The sequence below is a fragment of the Geotrypetes seraphini genome, chromosome 3, assembly GCF_902459505.1.
Source record: "Geotrypetes seraphini chromosome 3, aGeoSer1.1, whole genome shotgun sequence".
NCBI lineage: Eukaryota > Metazoa > Chordata > Amphibia > Gymnophiona > Dermophiidae > Geotrypetes > Geotrypetes seraphini.
The window spans coordinates 320,053,171-320,071,852 of NC_047086.1; the positions used below are offsets into that span (position 1 = coordinate 320,053,171).

Here is an 18,682-nt window from a genome sequence, read left to right on the forward strand (position 1 = left end):
CATAACATTTGCCACTCCAGTAGAAGCAAGAATCCTTGCTCCATGCAATGTGTTATGATTAAAATTGTACCGCTGCTGTGGCTTATGAGCACATTTAAATATGTAATAGCCTTTAAATGTTATATGAAGATATTATTTGAGAAAACTTGCCCAGTATTGATGAGAGGGTTTTTTTGTGTGTGTTCTATTTTGAAAGTATTGCCCCCTCAAATGGACTGTAATTTAAAATCCCTGGTCTGTTTGGAGGGGAAAATGAAAGACCAAGAAAAATAAATTACCTTAATAAAGCAAGATATTGCTGACTCAAATACATCTTTAGACAGTATCAAAAATGAATTAAAATCTTCCAAACAGCTTCAAGAGACTTTAATTAAGGACAACGTAAACTTAAGAAGGAAGATTGAAACATTTGAAAATTTTTCAAGAGGCAACAATATCAGACTGATTAATCTTCCCAAGAAAAATCAAATTCAGCAACAGGAAGATAACCATGGACCAATAGATGTATCGGCATTACTGGAACTATCAGATAAAGAAATGGCTACTCCTGCAACATTAGTGGCAACCTTAGCTTTAACATTGGATAAGAATTGGATTTTGAGACTTTTCTTTAAAAATAAAGCAAAAGAATTTATGGGACTCAAAATACAAATGTTCCCAGATTTAGCCAGGGACACACAACGGCGAAGAAAAGAGTTTCTTATGTTAAAACCGGGAATTATAGCTCTTGGAGCAACTTTTTTCCTGCAATATCCATGTAAATGCGTTATACAATATAATTCCCAAAAATATGTTTTCTTTGAGCCTTACCAGTTGACAACTTTCCTTTCTCTTTCTCGGCTAGAGAAGGAAAAGAATGGAGGAGTATAGAATATTTAAGATGTCCTTACCAGCTGACTTGCATTATTTTCTTTAATAATATTTCTTTGCTTTTTTCCGTTTATAATTACATTTTGGATCATTTGTGGACTTGAGCTGATTTAAGTTAATTGGTATTCCTGAATTTATAATATTGTTGTGGTTTTATTTTCTTGACTTAAAGCTTTCTGTACAAGTAAATCTTGAATTGTATTTTGAAAATTGAATAAATAAATAATTAAAAAAAAAAAAAATCTGTTTCCATGTGTTCCCTTCCTCTCTCTCTCTCTCTCTCTCCTTCCCTCCCTATTTCCATGGTCTGACATCTCTCTCCTTCCTTCCTTTCCCCTCAGTGTAACATTTCTCTTTCCCTTCCTCTTTTCTGCCCCCTGCAATCCATCTTCTTTCCCTTCCTCCTTTCTGGCCCCCCTCCCAGTCCAACATTTCTCCCTCCTTTCCACCAGTCCAACATTATTTTTTTTTCTCTCTTCCTCCTGCATGCTTCTCCTCTGATCCTCCTTCCATCAACCAAACAACATCTCTCTCTCTCCCTCCCATGAGTACAACTTTTTACTCTCTGCTCTCCCCCCCTTCCCCAGTGTAACATTTCTCCTTCCTTCCTGTCTTCCCCATCCATCTTGCCCTCTCCATGAGTCCAACACTTTCTGCCTTCTGCACGCTTTCTCTCTCCGTCACCTCTTCCCTCAGTGGCATCCCCCATTCGCACCCCTAACCCAACATGCTTTCTCCCCATGCACCATCTCACCCTCCCCTCCAGTGTGTAGCACCTTCCTTTCCCTCCCTTTCTGCCAGGTCCAGCAGCACCTCTTCTCCCTTCCTTTTACCTCCCCCTTGTCTAGCAATACCCCTTCTCCCTTCTCCCCCTCCTCCCCTTGTCCAGCATTACCTGGTGCACACTGGGCAGGAAGAGAAGCTCCGGCATCAGCTGACTTGCAACTTCCTGCAGCTATTGCGTATGCTGGGACTGCTGCCTTAGCATATCTGCTGGAAGGCAGGAATCCCGGCATATGATGCGGCTGCAGGAAGTTGCAAGTCAGATGACACTGACACCGTAGCTTCTCTTCCTGCCCAGTGTTCAGATCACGCTGGCATCAGCTGATTTGCAATTGCCTGCTGACGTTGCATATGCCGGGACTCCTGCCTTCACTTATCCGGCAGATACGCGAAGGCAGGAGTCCCAGCATACGCGACGGCAACAGGCAGTTGCAAATTCAGGTACTAGACCGTGGGCTGCAAAATAGCAGCCAGGGGGGCCGCGAGTTTGAGACCGCTGACCTAGACAGACTCTACAAAAAATACAATCATGCAATATGCGACCTCAATCACTGTCCCCCATACCTGTTAAAAGCTGCCGGCACCAAATTCCGTACCCACCTCTTGCAATGGACTAATTGCATGCTCACAGAAGGCCAATTTCCGCAAGATCTCTCAGAGATCATCATAACCCCCATCCTGAAAGACCCTAAGGGAGCCACAGATCAACCATCCAAATACAGATTCATAGCCTCAATACCAGTATACGCCAAGATAATGGAAGGCTTCGTAGCAAAACTCATCTCAGAATACCTAGAAAACCACAATTTACTCTACCCCTCACAATCAGGCTTCAGAGGCCTACACAGTACAGAAACATTACTACTCTCTCTGCTAGACACAGCCAAACAACATCTAAGCAAAAGCAAAAAAATGCTGCTCATTCAACTGGACTTCACCGCAGCATTTGACCTGGTAGATCACAACATCTTACTACAAACACTGGAGGCAGTAGGAATCACAGGCAGAGTCTAGAACTGGTTTGAAGGATTCCTCCGCTCAAAGAAATACAGAGTCAAAACAAATAAAGAACAATCTGAAACCTGGAACAACCCCTGTGGAGTCCCCCAAGGCTCACCACTATCCCCAACACTCTTCAACCTCTACATAGCCACACTCAGCACATACCTAGACAAATTAGACATAACCTCATACAGCTAAGCAGATGTCACCATCATCTTGCCTTTCGATCAATCCACCAATGACACAACAATCAAAATACATACAACACTAAAAACAGTATCACAATGGATGAGAGACCACAAACTAAAGTTGAACCAAGACAAAACCAAATTCCTACTTCTAGAAAAAAAAAAAAAACTCCCTCCATAGCAAACCTAGAATTAAACTCCATCCTATACCCCCTACAACCCAACCTAAAACTGCTGGGAATAATAATAGACAAGGGCTGCACCATGCAATTTCAAATCAGCAAAACAGTCCAGAAGGCATTCGCAACCATGTACAACCTAAGAAAAATCAGAAAATACTTTAACAAAGAACAATTCAGTCTCATGGTCCAAATGCTAATCCTAGGCCTCCTGGACTACTGTAACAGCCTATACCTTAAAACAATTACAAACGGTGCAAAACACAGCTCTTAGATTGATATATTCATTGAAAAAATACAATCACATTACCACTGCTTACCAAGACTCACACTGGCTCCTAATACAAGCACGTATACAATATAAATTCTTTTGCACCCTCTTCAGAGCCTTAAATGGATCTGGTCCCAGCTACCTAAAACACCTGATCAGAAATAACACTTCAAGACCAAAGCAAAAGGCATCCCCCAGCAAAAGGCATACAAAGCAAAAACCTATATGACGAACTACTAGCCATCAGAGCAGCAAAAATAGACTGCCACCTCTCCAAGCTACTGGCCAAGACGACCAACTACAAAACATTCAGTAAAGAACTGAAAACTATACTTTTCAAAAAATTTGTCAAATGAGCTAATCAAAAAACTTACCATCGCTCATGCTAGTCATCAATTCGTGTAAGCTTCCTCTATCTATCAACTCTGTAATCTCCCTGGGAATGCCCAGGCCAACTCTTTTTTGTAAACTGCCTTGAACTGAAAGGTATTCGCAGGATAGAAAACACTAATGTAATGTAATCTAATTAATTGGGTCCTAGACATTTTATCATGTGGATTAAATGACTGTATCTTCAATAAAGCCTGCATCTTGGACATCGTTTTTGGTTGCTCTTCGATTCTGTGGAGTATCAAGGGTCAGTTTTTGTTTGTTTGTGATCTATGTAGTGAAAAATTGCTGCCTAACTTTCTTTTTTGGGGTGGTGGAGATTAGGGGTTAGACAATTAGAAAGTAAACTGATAGCTGGTGTAAATGTGTGTATTATTAGCTGTACTGTAGAGTTCTAACATTTGTGTAATTGTAATAAAATTCTTTCTTAGGATGGAGGTGGAAGCCATCACAAAGTTTCTGTTTCCCCTGTCGTCCATGTCCGAGGGCTCTGTGAATCAGTGGTAGAAGCTGACCTTGTAGAAGCCCTTCAGAAATTTGGATCTATATGGTATGTAGTATTTCAGTCACACACACTTTGGATACAGATATGGTTGAAGCCACTGCTTGTCCTGGTATCGGTAGCATGGAATGGTTCTACTACTTGGGTTTCTGTCACATACTTATGACCAGGATTGGACACTGTTGGAAACAGGATACTGGACTAGATGTACCATTGGTTCTTATATACATTGAAACATTTAAATCAGAAAGAAAGACACAAAAATGGCTTTCTTCTAGGACCAGCATAGAACTGGATGATGGAATGTCTAGCAATGTAGACTAGTGCTCCCAGTTCCCCAAATTGATTACTGATTCACTTTGGTGAATCTATTCATTTTCCCCAAAAATCAGACACACTGATTCAGTGAACAACCTTCCCCCCCCTCCCTCTGGGAGGCCTAACATACCTCCAGGGCCTCCTAAAGCAGCAGCGGCACTGAATGACCAGCAGAGGTAGGCTTTGCAAGCTGGTAGTTGCCTGCCCCGTTGGGGCCCTTCCCACTGCTGTGTTACTGATGACAAGGCAGAGGAAAGCCCTGACAGGCCATGAATAACCTTTTCAGAGCCTAGCTCTGGTGGTCATCCACCACCACTGACCCAATGATGTGTCAGATCTCACATTGGGGTTGGGGAGGGAGTCGATTGAGAACTACTGCACAGGGGGGATGGGAGGGATGGAAAACTGCACAGGAGGATGGGAAGGAGGGATGGAAAGCTGCTGCACATGAGGGAGAGAGGAAGAATTGTTGGACGGAGGAGAGGAATAGTGCAACAAAAAGTAGCAAGGGGTGAGAGGGAGAAATCCGGCATTTTGGGAGGGAAGGGAGACATGCATGGAGAAGAGAGGGGGAGAAATGTTGGATATAGGGTAGAGGGCAGGGAAAAATGGTACATAGGGAGAGAAAAAAAAATTTTCACATTTATAATGGAGGGGGGAAGGGATAGATGCTACATGGAGGGGAATAGAGAGGTTTGGCACAAGGCAGGGAGACAGAGAGAGTGAGAAGAGAGATGGTAGACAGTGGGAAAGAAATGTTGGATATGGTAGTGGAAGGGAAGGTAAAGAGATGGAAGATGGATGGTGAGCATGGAGAAAGAAGAAAACATCAAATGGGCAGGAGGCCCTGATGAGTAAGTTAACAGAAGACTGACAGAAACCAGAGCCTGGGATCAACATGATTTGAATAATAAAATGACCAGACAACAAAAGGTAGTAAAAATAATTTTATTTTCAATTTATTGATCAAAATCTCAGTTTTGGGAATTTATATCTGCTGCTATGTTTTGCACTATATTTGTCTATTTTTTATAGTTGTTACTGAAGTGGCATTGCATATTTTAAGTCATCTGCCTTGACCTCTTTTAAACCCCCCTGAATATAAATGATTCACATTTTCTGTGCATAAAGGCCCTGATTCTCTAAAGTGCATCCCGATTTTAGGCGTCCTACAGCTGTCTAATCAGCCAATCGGGATGCACGTTTTTTTAAAAAAAATGCTCCCCAGGCAAGCCTGAAGGCACCTCCGGGAGCCTAGGGAGACCCGCAAGATGCCTAAGCTCGTCTAAGAGCCTTAGGCGGGCCTTAGGCTGAACCTAGGCGGCCCTACGCGTCTCCCTAGTAGAGGAGAAGCTTAAAATGTAGGCCAGCAAAATGCTGGCCTACATTGTAAGTAGAAGCGGCCGCTATACTTATCAAGGCAAGGGATCTCTCTGCCGCTATAAGTATAGCGGGCCGCGGCCCCCTGACCAGGAGGGGGCCCAAACCCTCTGCCCGAAGACGCACCCCCCCCCCCCGACACTAACGACCGCCCCCCCCGACACTACTGACCGCCCCCCCTCCCCCGACATTACCGATCCCCCCCACCACCCCCCGACAATATCGATAGCTGGCAGGAGGGTGCCCAATCCCTCCTGCCCAAAGATGCCCCCCCCCCCCGGCGCTAACCCCTCCCAAACCTCCACTCCACCAAACCTGTTCTTAGATGGGTCTTGCACGTCTTGAGCCGGCAGGCACGCCTCGTCGAAATGAAGCGGGCCTGCCCCTTCCCGGCCCATCCCACCGAAGCCTAAGGCCTGATTGGCCCAGGCTCTAGAAGCTTGGACCAATCAGGCCTTAGGCATAGCGGGTCCGCCCATCCCCACTTAATCTAAGGTCTGTTTGGCCAATCAGGCCTTAGATTAAGTGGGGATGGGCGGACCCGCTATGCCTAAGGCCTGATTGGTCCAGGCTTCTAGAGCCTGGGCCAATCAGGCCTTAGGCTTCGGCGGGATGGGCCAGGAAGGGGCGGGCCTGCCGGCTCAAGACGTGCAAGACCCATCTAAGAACAGGTTTGGTGGAGTGGAGGTTTGGGGGGGGTTAGCGTTGGGGGGGTGCGTCTTCGGGCAGGAGGGATTGGGCACCCTCCTGCCAGCTATCGATATTGTCGGGGGCGGGGGGGATCGGTAATGTCGGGGGGGGCGGTCAGTAGTGTCGGGGGGGGCGGTCATTAGTGTCGGGGGGGGTGCGTCTTCGGGCAGAGGGTTTGGGCACCCTCCTGGTCAGGGGGCCGCGGCCCGCTATACTTATAGCGGCAGAGAGATCCCTTGCCGCGATAAGTGTAGCGGGCCGTGTCTAATCTAACCCGTTTCTCTAACCCGCGTCTGTAACATGGACGCCGGTTACAGAATCGGGGTTTAGTTTAGGCCGATTCTGAATAGGACGCCTCTCCCGGGCGTCCTATTCAGAATCAGGGCCTAGGTGTCTTGCGGGCCTCGCCTTCAATATAGGCGGCCTGCCTGGGGAGCATTTTTTTTAAAAAAACGTGCATCCCGATTGGCTGATTAGACAGCTGTAGGACGCCTACAGCTGCCTAAAATCGGGACGCACTTTTAGAGAATCAGGCCCAAAGTGTGCTGTGTGTTTTTTTTAATTTTGTGGTTACCATTATACATTAAGATTATATTGTGTGTGTATATGAAAAATGAATGGAAGAAATTGCATTACAATTAGTACTATTATGGGGGTGGAGTCATGGGTGGAGTTTGGGCAGGGGTACTTGGTTAGTATTTGTTAGGCTTGGTATTTTAGGCTTAGGGGTACTTGGCTTGAAAAGGTTGAGAAACACTGTTTTAGGGTAAATATTGTTTGCTTGACTGAAATGGGGATAAAGCTACTTGACTGAAAAGAATTGTAATATCTATTTCTTAATTACATTTGAATGAGAGAAATAAAGAAAATTGATTGTTTGGGTTTTTTGAGCAGCTATGTGATGATGATGCCATTCAAGCGCCAGGCTTTAGTAGAATTTGAAGATGTTGAATTTGCTAAGAAATGTGTTACTGGTGCAGCAGAAGAACCTGTATACATAGCAGGTCAGCAAGCCTTTTTCAACTACTCTACAAGCAAACGGATCACTCGGCCTGCCAATACTGAAGATCCCTCAGGCAGCAACAAAGTACTCCTTCTTTCCATTCATAATCCTCTTTATCCAATCACAGTGGTATGTCATACACTTTCTCATGTATCTTTTATTTTTGTGCCCTTATGGTTTGTTGATTCAGAAGTTTTAGTTTGAGTTCAATTCAGTAACATAAATTGCAATTAATATAAAATAAGCAAAAATATATGGGTTGATATTCAGCTAGTGCAGTCACAAACTTTAGTAAAGCACCAACATTGGTGTTTAATATATATGTATATTTAGTGCAGATTTGAATATGTGTAACGAATGACTACCAGCATTGTCCAATAAGTAGCTGAATATAACTACTACACATTAGTGCTGCCCGATTCACGATTCAAATCGGTTCGCCGATTCACTTCGAGTGAATCGATTCGAATCGATTCAAAACAAAAAAAATCAGTTCCCGATCCGGCTGACCCTCACCCCCTAAAGCAGGAGCGGCAGCGCTGCTCTTGCTGGCCAGCCGCTGCCGCACCTGCTTTAGAGGGTGAGGGGGGAAGGTCAGTCGGAAAGTGCGGCTCTCCGACTTCCCCCCCCAGGCGTCCGTCCCCCCCTCCTCCATTCGGCTTCCCCCCCAGCCTCACGCTTCTTCCTGGCCTCCCCGCACAGTTTACCTTTGAGGAACAGCCTGCAAAGATCGCGATGCTAGCGATCTTTGCACTGCTTCTGAGCTGTTTCCTCCGCTGCGATCCTGCCTCTGATGTCAGAGGAGGGGCGGAACCGCAGCAGAGGAAACAGCTCAGAAGCAGTGCAAAGATCGCTAGCATCGTGATCTTATCTGCAGGCCATTCCTCAAAGGTAAACGGTGCGGGGAAGCCGAACGCCAGGGGGAACACACAGGCCTTCGGTGGGGGCGGGGGTGAGCAGTCCTTCGGGGTGAGGGGTGGAACAAGCCTTCAGGGGGGACAGGCTGGCAGGCCTCAGGGGTGGGATGCAGGCCTTTAAGGAGGGGACAGGCCTTCAGGGGGGGTTGCAGGCCTTTAAGGAGGGGGACAAGCCTTCAAGGGGTAAACAGGCCTTCAGGAATGATGGCACAGGCCTTCAGGGGGGACAGGCAGGCCTTCAGGGTGGGGTGCAGGCCTTCAGGGTGAGGTGCAGGCCTTCAGGGGGTTCAAACCTTCAGGAGAGGGGGGCCCTGGTGTAGAAGTACATGGAGGGAAGGGGGGGTGGTTCAAAGTGGCGTGTATATGCTGGACTTTGGGGGGGGAAGAAATAATGGGTTTGAAAATAGAGGAGAGGGAGAGAGATGATGGACAATGGGATTTAGGGAGGGAAGGACCAGAAAGGGAAAGAAGTTGGACACAAGGGATAGTGTGGAGGGGGGGATAGAGATACTGAATAGGAGGGTAGTTGGGAAAAGAAAAGGAGAGATGGTGGACCCTGGAGTGGTGGGAAAGGAGGGAGAGATGCTGGATGAAAGGGTAGTTAAGAAAAGGTGGATCTGTGGAGGGAGACAAAAAAAAGGAAAGATGCCAGACTTCCTGGGGATGGAAGGGGAGGACAGAGATGGCAGATGGATGGTTAGCATGAAGAAAAAAGGAAACCCTGGCAAGCAAGTTATCAGAAGACAACCAGAGCCTGGGACCAACAAGATTTGAATATTGACCAGACAACAAAAGGTAGAAAAAATAATTTTATTTTCTGTTTTGTGATTACAATATGTCAGATTTGAAAAGTGTATCCTGCCAGAGCTGGTGTTAGACCGCAAACGTGAGCTAGGATTTAACAGAAAAAGGAAAAGTCTTTTTTGTTTGTTTATTGTGTTTACACCACAGCACCAGTGTGGTTAGGAGAAGGCAAAGGGGGTGAAGAGGCTATAAAATAAACCCACCAGGATGTTTGAAAAAAAAAAAAAAAAAATCCAATTAGACAGGAAAATCGAATCGAAAAACCAATTCAATAAGCTGAATCGAATCAATTTTTTTTTTTTCCTGGATCGGGCAGCACTACTACACATACAAATTATGTGCCTGTAAGGAACATCCTGTCTAACTATGCATTGCACTGATTATCCCAGGACAAGCAGGCAGGCTATTCTCATGTATGGGTGACATCATCAACGGAGCCCGGATGCAGAAGCTCGCAAGCAGACTTGCTTGAAGAAACTCGAAGTTTCGAGTCGACCGCATCGTGCATGTGCGAGTGCCCTCCCGCTCAGTGTAGGGCGCGTCTCAGTTTTCCGCGGAGCCGAGAAGTCCTTCTTTGACTCTCTGCATTTAATTTCGTTACTTCGTGCCTTCTCTGAACCGCGGTTTGTATTTTTTTCTTCACGAATCGCTGTTCTTACTTTATTTCTTTTATTTCTAGTTTTTTTTAAAAAAAATTTTTTTTCAATTTTCCATCCGACTGCCGGGGCAGGCCGCTCGGCCGCAGCCCAAGGGCTTCGATTTTACAGCGGCTGTTTTTCCTGCTATGTCCCGGCCTGTAACGGGCTTCAAGAAGTGTAGCCAGTGCCAGCATGCGATTTCCCATACGGACCCACACCGTTGGTGCCTCAAGTACCTTGGGCTGGAACATCAACTGAAATTGTGCGAGCGCTGTGCTACTCTTCAACCTTGAGCCCTTAAACGTCGTCATCTTTTGATGGAGAAGCTTTTCGGGATGGATTCTTCCTCCGATCCCTCGACTTCAAAGGCGACCTCAGCCTCACCTTCGACCGAGACTCCTCCTGCTTCTACTGCTTCCACCTCGAGCCTCATCAGACCGTCGTCATTTGCAGCAGCTCTCTCTTCGACGACATCTGCTGTATCTTCCCCTGTTGCCTCAGATCAGATAGCTTAGCAGAAAGTTCCAGCGGTGGTGCTCAAAGTGCCTAAGACTTCCAAGTCATAGCACATTTACACTGTCTCGGTGGAACCGGTTTCAGGTGGTCTAGTTTCAGACGCGAATCCATCCTTGCCGGCTTCTTTCCAGACCATGTTGGAGAAGCAATTCATTCAGTTCCTTACTAATATGGGCCTGAAGCTTCTTCCTCTCATCCAGCCTGGGCATTCTGCAGACTCCCGCGAGGTCGAGTTGCTTCCTTTGTCTCAGTCTGAGCTTGCACACACTTTGCAGGGAGCAGAGTTTCTGCGAGTGTCTGGTCTGGCATCTAAGCATGTGAAGCAAGGAGCAGAATCTTTGCAAGTACCTCGGCAGGAATCCTCACACTCTATACAAGGAGTAGGAATCCTCACACTCTATACAAGGAGCAGAATCTTTGGGAGTGCATCAAGCCTTGAGCTTCGATCTATAGCTTCTAGTCCTATCCATTCTTTGGTAGCATCGGCTGCTTCTGTCTCTGAGGTGAAGTCTCCTCGATCTTCTAGATCTGCTTCCAAGCACCAATCTCATCGACGATCGAGGCCTTCATCGAGGCATACTTCCAGGCATAGTTCTTCTTCTAAAGAACGTCCCTCTTCCACTAAGCCTTGATCTACTCCTACTTCAACTAGACCGCCTACTCCTCGATCGAGGTCTCTACTTCCACACCTCGAGGATGCAGTGGTTTCGATTGCTTCGTCCAAGTCTCCATATTCTTTTGATGCCTTTTTTCCTGTCGAAGCTTCATCTTCGACCCAGGCTGCTTCGACAACCTCGAGTCCTGCTCGAGGCAAAGCATTGGCAGATCAGCTATCTTTCTCATCTTTTCTTCGTAAGATGGCTTGGATCTTCAATTAGATGCTGGTTCCAAATACTCTAAGGCAGGGGTGTCAAATTCCCTCCTCGAGGGCCGGAATCCAATCGGGTTTTCAGGATTTCCCCAATGAATATGCATTGAAAGCAGTGCATGCAAATAGATCTCATGCAGGAAATCCTGAAAACCCGACTGGATTCTGGCCCTCGAGGACCGACTTTGACACCTGTGCTCTAAGGAGTACCTCGAAGTCAAGCATCTGCCTCAACCTCCAGCAGAGTCACTTAAGCTTCCTCTTCACAAGCTTTTGTTTCAGACTTTTGCCAGATGCCAGGAGACTCCTTATACCATTCCAGCTGTTCTAGGCAAATTGGACTCTGGGTATAAAACTGTACATCGCAAAGGGTTTGACAACTCACAATTATCTCATCAATCCCTGCTTGTGGAGTCCTCCTAAAAGAGGTCCCATCCTTCCAAGGTTATGCCACCGTTCCTCCTGGAAGGGAAGGGAAAACTATGGACAAATTTGGATGTCGCATTTATCAAAATTCTATGATGTCCTCTAGAGTCCTCAAGGCTCATTTGAAGTATCTCACTAGGAAAGTGATGTTTCTCATTGCCCTCACTTCTGCTCGAAGAGTCAGTGAACTGCAAGCTTTAGTAGCTGATCCACCTTTCACGATGTTCCATCAGGACAAAGTGGTCCATCCTAAATTCCTCCCTAAATTGGTATCGGGATTTCATCTCAACCAATCCATTGTTCTTCCAATGTTCTTTCCAAAGCCTCATTCTCATCCTGGAGAAATAGCTCTTCATACTCTGGACTGTAAGCGTGCTTTGGCCTTCTATTTGGAACGCACCAAACCACACAGAATTGCTCTTCAACTTTTTATATCCTTTGATCCAAATAAGTTGGGACATCTTATCTCTAAGCGTACCATCTCCAACTGGATGGCTTCTTGTATCTCAATCTGCTATGCCTAGGCTGGATTACCCCTACACAGTAGAGTCCTCGAGAGGTGAGTAAAGTCCTTGTCCCCTGGATGCAAGGTTCTCCAGATATCGAACAAGTCCAGTTCAGAACAGAGCAGAGAAATCCCCTTGGTGGGGCGGACCCTCTCACTGTGCAATGGATGTGATTTATCTAACGAGGGGTCGTGAACTACATTCAAATCACCGCCCAGAAGCAACAGGGTGTCTGTGTGGGGAGCCAGTAAGTATATCAGTTTAGTAAAAAATGTATGATCATAAGAATTAGGTGCGTAGAGGTTACACAAAGCAATTCCTGGTGATCCAGGGACACCTTAGCCAAAATATAGCAGCCTCCTGGATCCACCCATTGCCAGTGAACTTGGACATTAAGTCCTTTACGGATTAAAATCAATACTCCAGCCTTATGAGTAAGCACAGGTGCCCCCCAGCAAATGACCCACCCATCATTTGTGAAATTTAGCATGTTTAGAAGCTGATAAGTGGGTTTCCTGGAGGAAAGCCACATCTGCCCTCTGTCAATACAAGACACGTAGAATCTTTTGCCGTTTAATTGGCAAGATGACCCCATTAATATTCCAAGAAAAATAGTGAAGTCCCATTAAGTAATAGGTCGATGAGTTCAAAGAAGAATTCAAACACCCCTATCCCCACTAAACAAACAAGAGCCAGAGGGTCGCGTGAGTGGACTGCTGGGCATGATGGACCAGCAGCGGCAATTCTTATGTTCTTATGCCATAGGCTGCAGAGATATCCCAGCAATCTCAATATCCACTTTTGAGTACCCTCAAAGATTAGCACTGAAGGAGGGTGTTATGAAGCTTCTCACAAGGAGCATCAAAAAATAAGCCAATTATCTTGGCCAACAAATACAGACGAAATAACACCCCCACCCCCCCGGTTCCCAACAGCAGGTCGCTTAAGTCCCTCAGTCATCCCAACACAAAACAGCTGAAGTAGCAGGCATAACAGTTCATGGGGGGGAAATAAAAGCTAAAGGCTTCCGGATCCTATCAAGCAGTCCAAAGTAGACCACAGGGTAAAACAAAGGGACCCCAGGGTGCTGGTCAATAGAAGAGTGTTCCACCGGATGCATAACTAAAAGACCCTCTTTACCAAGGGGGCCATCTCCTGCAGGTGAATAAGAAATTATCTGGTCAAGAGTAGCAAGTTATCTGTTCTGCGACCCAGGCTGTGAAAGGCCCTGCGCAAATTGAAGAGCCTCCTGCGCTTTAGTGAAGAACATGTTTCCATCTTGACAAACATGCAGCAGTGCGGGATACAACAGAGCAAATTGCACTTTTTTTTGATGCAATATAGAGCATGTTGTGGTAAACTCATTCCATTTAGCCTGCAACGGAGCCGAATAGTCCTGGAAGCATAGAACTCAGGAATTCTCATGCATCAATGGGCCAGACAATCTTATCGCTTTCAGGATGGCCGGCTTATGTGCAGAGTTCAACAGTTTAAAAATGGCCATCGTGTCCTGGAGCCCGGCACACCCACTGTCCCAAGCGTTGGGCCCTCTCAATTTGCAGTGGGCCGTGGGGGAGCTGCAGATGAAGCGATTGTGGCAACCAAGTCTCCAGAAAATCCAGCAACTCGCCATCCTTGACTGACTCTGGCAGGCCCACCAACCGGAGGTTACCCCGCCGCAAGCAGTTCTTCAGGTCATCCAGCTTTATTTCCAAGTCTGTGATTCTGACCTGGAGCTTTCGATGATCTTCCTTCCGGTGGTGGACCTGATCCTCCAAAGTTGCCAGCCGTTGCTGATATGCCAAGAACTCCCCATGCAAGGTTTCCAAGTGGGTGTCAGCGGTGTCTAATTTGTCCGCAATTGGCTGTAGTTTGAAAGTCAGAGAACCTTCGAGCAAGATCCGTATGCCATTAACCACTTCAGATACCCAAATGGAGCTAACGGAAGGAGTCTTGTTGGAATCACTCTCTTTTTTTTTTTCTCTAGAACGCACACGGCATTGACTCTGCTCCAGCATTCAGTACGGAGCTTCCAATTATCCATATGTGTACCCACGATTTGAATGGATGCCTTTATGTGGACCAATCTATTTGCATCAACTACGTGATTTGTAAGACTCCTGAGGCAAGCCATCTGTGCCGAAATATATACATGTCGAGTCATTGAATTACTTTTTGGATGAATTAAAGGAGCTTTTTGAAATACATCTGAGTCCATCAGTCTGTATAGGACATTTCCACTACTTGGCTTGGAATCACCCTCCGCCATCTTGACTTCCTCTGCTTGGGTCCGATCATGCTCTCTCTGCAGCAATTTAGAGGTCATGAGGAAGCACTGATTAGGCTAAGAACCACGGTTCCAAAAGCCAGGAAAAAGCTGAAAACAATAGCCAAAAATAAGGCAGCAGAAAGAGGGAAAAAAGCTGATAATTAGGAGCAGAAGCGGGAGCTCACTCAACCGACGTCCGCTCACCAGCACGACATCACGTGACCAAATTGAACAGTTTAATCATTATGGTTGACTTGTTCTTCTTAAGGACAGATATTGTCTGCTATGGGTTAGGAAGGATTGGGGTGGGGTGCGAGAACAGAGTAAATGATTTCCAGCTGGATATATTGTAAGGGTCTAAAAATATGGGTTTTCTACAAGGTTTCCATATAAATCTTTAGTTACTGCAAAAGCCTTTCAGTTCGAGGCGATTTACAAAAAAGGTAGCTGAGTAGAGTCAATGTGCTACAACAAAAATAAAGAACTGAAAACAAAACTGGGAAGATCGCAGTGAGGGAATTAAGCAGGACTTTACAAAGAGGGAGGGTAATAAATAGGTACGTCATAGTCATGGAACGTGGAATATAGGATCAATGGTGGTGGAAGACTTTTCCTTAGGGTTTTTTGTTTAAACAATTTTATTGATGACAGCATAACATTAGAAACAAGAACAACAAACAAACAATATCATCTTCCTAGGGTGCTTAGGAAAAAGGAGGTATTGATGCCCCTGTATAAGACTGTTGAGACCTCATTTAGAATATTGTGTACAATTCTGGAGACTGCACCTTCAAAAAGATATAAATAAAAAGGATGGAGTCGGTCCAGAGGAAGGCTACTAAAATTGTGCATGGTCTTTATCATAAGATGTATAGGGACAGACTTAAAGATCTCAATATGTATACTTTAGAGGAAAGGCGGGAGAGGAGAGATATGATAGAGACATTTAAAATACCTATGTGGCATAAATGCGCACGAGTCGAGTCTTTCAATTGAAAGGAGGCTCTGGAATGAGAAGGCATAGGATGAAGTTAAGAGGTGAAAGGTTCCGGAGTAATCAAAAGAAATATTTTATTATAGAAAGGGTGATAGATGCATGGAACAGTCTCCCGGAAGAAGTGGTAGAGACAGAGACTGTCCTGAATCAAAGAAGGCATGGGATAGGCACGTGTGGGATCTCTCAGAGAGAGATAATGGTTAATGTGGATGGGCAGACTAGATGGGCCATTTGGCCTTTGTCTGCCATCATGTTTCTATCTATGTTTCTATGTTTTAAGTTGGATCACCAAGTTTGGAGAAGAGGTGCATTTTTAGGAACTTTCTCAAGTGCATGTAGGAGGTGGATGTTCTGACCAGTTGGTTCCATTCAGGGCCTTTGGAGGCAGCTTAGTAGGCTAAGAGTTTGTTGATAAATCTCTTTTGGGTGCATTCTTTGACTGGGGTGGGGAAGGTGAAGAATGATTCAGGTTGAGTGGATCATCTTGGTCTGGTGAGATAGTTGGGCAGTAGAGCTTTGTTGAAGAGCCATTTGAGTTTTGAAAAATACTTGACTCTTTATTTTCAGCCAATGTAATTTTTGGCAGAAAGGTGTGATGTGGTCAAATTTTTTCAGGTTGAATATGAGTTGTGAGGGAGAGGATGACCTAATTTTCTGTATTTTGGTTTTATAATGGGTTAATTCAGGATCATGAGCATGCGTTCTCACACCTGCTCGCCTGCAAGCCACCTTTCTAATTGGGAAGTAGTTCTCTCTCTCACTCTCCCTTTTCATAAGAACATAAGAAGGTGCCTCCGCTGAGACAGACCAGAGGTCCATCTTGCCCAGCGGTCCGCTCATGCGGCAGCCCATCAGGCCTATCGCCTGAACAGTGGTCCCAGACTAATTTTGTAACTTACCTCTAATCCTATCCTTATAACCTACCTCTACTCCTATCTGTACCCCTCAATCCCTTTGTCCTCTAGGTACCTATCCAAACCTTCTTTGAAGCCCTGTAGCGTGCTCCTGCTTATCACTTCTTCTGGTAGCGCGTTCCATGTATCCACCACCCTCTGTGTGAAAGTGGCGTTTCCTTATATATATATATATATATATATATATATTTTTTATTTTTTTTTTTTTCTTTCCCCCCCCCCCCCCCACATCAGCTCTGTTTGGGGATTTCATATAGTTACCTTTAACAACCACAAATGTTCAGATTTTCCATTTCTCTTCAATTTTTTGTTGCAGAATTTTCTTTACTTTTAAAGATAAAGATAAGTTGAATTCAGAATGATATTCATGCCAGAATTCAGTCTAAAAGTTTGGATACTATTATTTAGGACATTGCAGGATTGCCTTGCGTGATTCTTGGGCTTTTGCTTATTTTCTTCCTATTTTTTTCTAGGTGGATATTCCAATAATCCCATATCACAGGCTCAACAGATAGTTTGGATGCAATATACTTTTGTTTTGTTGTTTCATGTGTTCTAACATTATTTTTAGATATTATGTAGTAGTTACTCATTGATTTTTTTTTTTTTTTCCCCTTCTCTTTCCCTTCTCTCCTATATGTAGGATGTCTTGTATACTGTATGCAACCCAGTTGGAAAGGTAGAGCGAATTGTTATATTCAAGAGAAATGGGATACAAGCTATGGTTGAATATCCTTTTTTAAAAGATGTGTTTCTGTGGGAAGGTCTGTAATTAAAATGGATGCTTCTGTTTCCTTTCCCCTCCCCCCAAACAGTGTACAGAGAATAAAGAGAAATATAAACAAAAAATCTGGGTTTTCATTTGCCATTATTCTTTCAGTTATACTGCTATTCTCTATTGAGAAATATGCCATCAGGCACACAAGTGGATGACAGCTCTCAGAGCTAAAATGAAAGAGCTGTTCTAGAGCTCTGAACTAAAGTTTAAGTTCTGAGCATTGGTGGCTTGTCCCTCAACTTTGGGGTGGTTTTTTTGTGTGGGTTATTATTTTTATTCTGCTGAACAGATGCAAAAACAAAACCTTCCCATTAATGAAAAAATTTCTCCTCTTCTTGTTTTGGGGGTTTTTTTGGGGGGGGGGTTAATGATGGAAAATAATTTCCTTTCTTTTGTTTCCTACAGAAAATGTCACAAACAGTAGATAGTCTGACCTTGTCTTTAATGCATTAAAAAAAATCCAGAAATTTGGGACATGCATCAGATGCCTTATCTGTCTGGATGTAAAACTCTGGCCTGCGGTGTGCTGAAATTAGGCCCCCCAGATAATTTCAAATTTCTCCTAAAGCTGGCCCACCAGTACAAGCGCCGCATTATAAGTTCACGCGGCCTGCAAAGGATCCCTGGTCAGCTGTAGCGATCCTAGCAGGCCACCATAGCCTCAGCTGCACAGTCCCTCTGGCACGGTCCTGTACATGCAGCTGAAGCTACGGCAGCCTGCTAGGTTCGCTACAGCCGACCTGCGATCCTTTGCAGGCCGCGTGAACCTACAGATGATGTGGCGCGAACCTACCTGTTGGATATTGTTTTTAAAGTAGGGACATATTTTTGCAGCAAACAAATATGAGGATAATAGATATTGATGCCATTTAAGTCAAGCCAGTTTTAAGATCTATTGTTCTGCATTTTATGCCAGGAGTGCAACATGGATGTTACAAGCTGAAATGACTGATTACACTTTGTATTAAATGTTTATCTCTCTGCTGTGATTAGTCTCCTATAGTTTAAGCTTCAGAAATCCAAAATGCAGGCATTGGTATACTAGAATTGAGCCTATTGTAGCATGTTAATTCTTTTTAAAAATACTTGTTGGACACTATGCATTTATGTTTTGTGGAAATAAAGATTTGGGATTACAAAAAAAAAAAAAGTAGGGACGGCATGGGGTTGGAGACGTTGTAACCCTATACTTCTACTAAGATTAAGCCTTAGTCATTTAGGGGTCTTTATTAAGGTGCGCATTTAATGAGTGCTAAATCGGTTAGCATACCTTAATAAAAGAACCCCTAAGTATCTTAATATTTTATTAAGGTGTGTATTTAGTGCGTACTAAATCGGTTAGCGTATCTTAATAAAAGGACCCCTAAGTATCTTAATAAAAAATTTGGCCTGCAACTTAGCCTTTTGTTTCAGATTTCACCCTTTATGTGATTGAGTTTGACACCCCTGATGTAGAACATAACTAGGCTGTGT

At 44.7% G+C, this 18,682-nt stretch overlaps 1 protein-coding gene across 1 annotated transcript in view; it reads left to right on the forward strand.

The window, feature by feature from the left end:
* HNRNPLL (heterogeneous nuclear ribonucleoprotein L like) overlaps positions 1–18,682 on the forward strand; it is a 119,373-nt gene that overhangs the window by 33,537 nt on the left and 67,154 nt on the right. Inside the window, exons 2-4 of the mRNA XM_033937520.1 lie at positions 4,115–4,233; positions 7,468–7,705; positions 17,075–17,160. Of these exons, the coding sequence (XP_033793411.1) occupies positions 4,115–4,233; positions 7,468–7,705; positions 17,075–17,160 (443 nt within the window). The remainder of the gene's footprint in view (positions 1–4,114; positions 4,234–7,467; positions 7,706–17,074; positions 17,161–18,682) is intronic.